The 4,083-nt window shown below is 46.6% G+C and overlaps 1 protein-coding gene across 1 annotated transcript; it reads right to left on the bottom strand.

Moving 5' to 3' along the window:
- Positions 1 to 1,220: 1,220 nt before the first annotated feature.
- On the bottom strand, positions 1,221 to 2,743 carry LOC124684346 (F-box protein At5g49610-like). The gene has a single exon (XM_047218680.1). It carries the CDS (start codon positions 2,724 to 2,726, stop codon positions 1,500 to 1,502), a length of 1,227 nt encoding a protein of 408 aa, XP_047074636.1. The 5' UTR covers positions 2,727 to 2,743; the 3' UTR covers positions 1,221 to 1,499.
- Between the last annotated feature and the right edge of the window lie 1,340 nt (positions 2,744 to 4,083).

Below are 4,083 nucleotides of genomic sequence, written 5' to 3'. Positions count from 1 at the left end.
ACAAGGTCAACATCTTTGTCTACAACATGAATGAGGTGGTCAAAAAATGCCCACGGCATGATCCAACGCTTGCCATTATCTAGTTGTTGTTTGAACTATATTGTGTCACCTAGCTATCGAACATATGTCGATGTTGTCTATCTGTCTTCGTGAAGTATGCCTCGCGCGAACTAAGTAATTTTGGCTATGTTATTGTATGAACTAAGTTGAGTTCGGTCTCCCATTTATGTTGTTGCTTTAGTATGTAATTTCGGCTATGTTGTTGGCATATTTGAGAATGCATGGAGTGAGGCAAAATGTAGCCCAAGCTACATGTAGCAGTTTTAAAAAATGATAAAAACGTCATTTCAAAGTTTTAAAATATTATGGTAAGAAAAAAGCTAAATGTAGAAAATGATCTATTATATCAACATGCAAAATCTTAATTCAAAATACACCTTATATTCTAGGCTGTGCATAGCTGACAGGAGTGAGGTTTGAAGTAGTGAATAGCGCAACATTTCAAGCCTCCAAAAATCTTCAGGTTTTGTCATTTTGGCGCAGCTCTTTATTTTCATTGAACTGACTGTAAATTGTAACAGCCACCGTTCTTGATTTACATAAGGTGGGAGTTCATGAGTTAAATACTCAGGTACTCTGGTACTGTTAGCATAAGGTTAACATCTTGTTAGACGAGAGAGTGAAAAATCCACTCCAGTTGTGAATTGCACTGCTAGTGTTTTTCTTTTTTGGAGATCATTGCAGTGCTAATTGTTCAGTCGGGCATTTTAATTGCGTGTAGATGCAGAAAACTGCAGACTTGCGGTGCTCCAGTTTCAGTGGCGGATACAAAAATCCATATGGCATAGTCATATAATAACTAATTGCATATCACTGTTGAAATCGCTGGATACAAACAATCCAGATGTGACCAGTCTTTTACGGCCAAAATGACACCCCATAATTAGATTACAAATCTTCCATACAGAGTAAGATGAACCAGCATATTTATCTTCCTCCAAGAGAGCACGTCTTCAGAAACAAAGCAGGAGAGAGCACATGTTCAAGAAACGAAGGCCCTGGCAGTACTCTCCAACACACGACCAAAGCACCGAGGTTAATTCTTCAACAATAGCAGCACTGAGATAGCAGTTAGATAGAAAAAAATGTGCTAACTGAATGCCGTAATACACATAGCTATCCGGGTATGCTTGATAAAACATGTTCATACAAAGAGCAGATGCGACCTGGTGAAATTTTGTTACGAGCAAATTGCACACTGAACAGCAGAGATCAAACAAACAGGGCCATGGAAGAGATACTCCATCGTTAACAGCAACGAAGTTCTAACATCATAGATCGATACTCCATCGTTAACAAGACATTCAACACATCATAATAAGTATAAGAGCTACTGCGACCATCCAAAACGACATGTTCTACTGGTAGTACCAGTAAGAGCTAAGAACAAAAGGCATGCTCTGAATCCAATGCCAAAGCATACAAGAAGTGTTGAACATTCAGACATGCCCTGTGCAGAACGGAGGCTCCTCATCTTCTCCTTGCCTCCAGTGGGACGGGATTGGAATGATGCTCTCTTGGAGGCGGTGCTGAGTAAGGAACATACAATATTGCCTCTTTCCGAGGTTCACGATTCCTAAGAACTTGCCACCAATGTCATAGCGAAACACAAGTTTATTGTTAAACTTGATCAGCAGCTCATGCTCGTTGAGCACAACCATATCATTGAACCATCGCACCGTTGAATCGAGTGGTGCTTTCGTTTTCCTTTTGGAAGAAGCTAAATAAAGTTGCCGTGATACCTCCACCGTTGACGGGTCGATCCGGTACTTGAAATCCCAGATCTTAGCCTCGTAATCCTGCATCACCCAGACATCTATCTCGCGGTAACCGGGAGCCGGGCTGCCCCAGAAAGCAAGCTCCCCCTTCATCTCGAACAACTTCCTATTAGAGCACAGCTGGGTGGGACCACGCATCCGCCGGAATGACTCGGCTTCCGTGTCGAACACAATAATGTCATCTCCGCCGTCCCCCAAAATGGGACAGCCACCATAAGGAAACCAGTGCAGGCTGCCGCGGTGGTGGACCGGCGGTGGAGACGAAGATAAAGGGCATATCTCCATGAGTAACTTATGTTCCCTGAAAGGCAACGAGACTCCTGGCATTGTGACTGCGACGTGCCTCGGCTCCTTGGATCCCACTGTGAGCGCGTGCAAGCTGGATTTAGATAAGTCATGTGACATCGAGACCCAAAGCACCCTGTATTCTCCGGTTGGATGGTGCCGGTAGAACCCGATTATGTTGTTGAAGAAGCCTTGCCTGAGCTGGGGCAGGAAAGCATGTTCGCGGGTGACTGGGTTGCAGATGTAGTATCGGGTTAGGTGGCGGATGACGAGCAAGCCATCGCAGCTGGCGTGAAGGTCGCTCTTTGAACGGTGTTGGAAGCCCGGGACGAAAGGCCAGAGCTGTTGGTTGGAGGCTCTACAAGAACCGGTGCCACGGATGACGACAAGACTGGCGGGCCGGCCGTCCCCGTTGATGATCGGGAGCGACGGCTGGTGGCGGTGGTGTTCGAGCATGAATTCTGGCGTGGAGGTGATGCTGCGCCACGCCGTGCTGACAACTCGACATCGGCCGACGTCCTTGGGCGGCAACTGGGTGAGTATCTTGTCGATGATCTCCTCGGGCAGGTGCTCGAACAGGTTCGCGCCTCTCCTGTCCGGCATGGTGCTCCGTCGAGTCATGTCAACTGAAAAGAAGCGCCAAGCTTTAGTGCACAAGCGGAAAATCCACCACCAGGGCAAATTGCTTCAGTGACCGGCGCGGCAGGCAGGAGAAATACACGAGGAAGACGCACAGCGGCACGGAGTAGGAGCGTCCAGCAACGACGAGCTCCCCTGCTTGCGGGAGGAGACCTTGAACTGGAAACCCACGGTGGTGAGCGAGCTCGATCCGGAGCCCAGGAGGCTGGACTCGACTAGAAGCGGCCGCAACAGAAATCGAGGAGGAGCGGAGGCTAGCTCGATCCCCTCCGGAGTGAAGAAGAATTACTCCTGTACTCCAGACTCCAATCGGATGGGGAATTGGGAGGAATTTTGCGGAGTATTAGGTCTTGCGGTGTGCTCCAGACTCCGATCGGATGGGGAATTTTCGGTTGCACTTGCAGCCGACTAGGGGAGGAGAGATTCACTGGAACGCTCCAAAAGTCTTCTTATTTCTCCCGAACTCGGTCTCTTTATTTAAAAATAATAATAATAAATCATATTCAGAATTTTCTAAAGCTTGTAAATATGATTTTCCCAATGTCTTAAAACATAGAGATCTCGGGAGCCAGAAATCTCCGGCTGAGTCACTTAAGGTGGTTGAGTATTTTATTTTTTTGGATTCGTCTACCATTTCCTGAAAAGGATAATTTGACCAAGTTTTTATCAAAAATTGTTAACATGCAAAATAAAAAATTAATATCATTAGATAGATAATGAAATATATTTTTATATGGTATCTACAATTATTATACTTATTGATAGATTCTACTAAAAAATTGTTAAACTTTACTTGGTTTGACTTTACACAAAAAACTTAAACCTTGTGATGGAGGTAGTAATACATATATTAAATGAAAATATATTTCATAATTATTTATTACAACCTTCATTCGGTTGAGTCACTTATTTCCGGATGGAGTAGTATTTTTTTGCGAGGCCAATGGAGTAGTATTGTTTTGATATTGTACATATTTTCACAGTGCGGCACTTCCTCCCCTCCCGGGTCGCAAGCGGTAGCGACCTGGAGGGAAAACCCTGAATCGAGCGACCACCTCCCCGCCCTCTTGGCCTATGTCACCGTTGGGGCTGGCGTTGGTTGCGGCGCCTAGCCGTCAAAGAGCGGCGGGTAGGTCAAGATGAGCCCCGTTGAGCCTTCCGCGCGTGGGGCGAGACGACAAGTTGGGCGGCGTGCGGTGGCGCGATGAGTTGGAGTGGAGGTGTTGGTCGGACGGCTTGGCGGGGAGGCCGGAATGCGGAGCGGAGACAGAAGGCGGAAACGCTATTCCTAGGTGGCAGCGTGGGCCTTCCCAGGCCATGG

Source organism: Lolium rigidum, chromosome 1 (genome assembly GCF_022539505.1).
Source record: "Lolium rigidum isolate FL_2022 chromosome 1, APGP_CSIRO_Lrig_0.1, whole genome shotgun sequence".
NCBI lineage: Eukaryota > Viridiplantae > Streptophyta > Magnoliopsida > Poales > Poaceae > Lolium > Lolium rigidum.
This window is presented reverse-complemented; position numbering and strand designations above follow the sequence as displayed.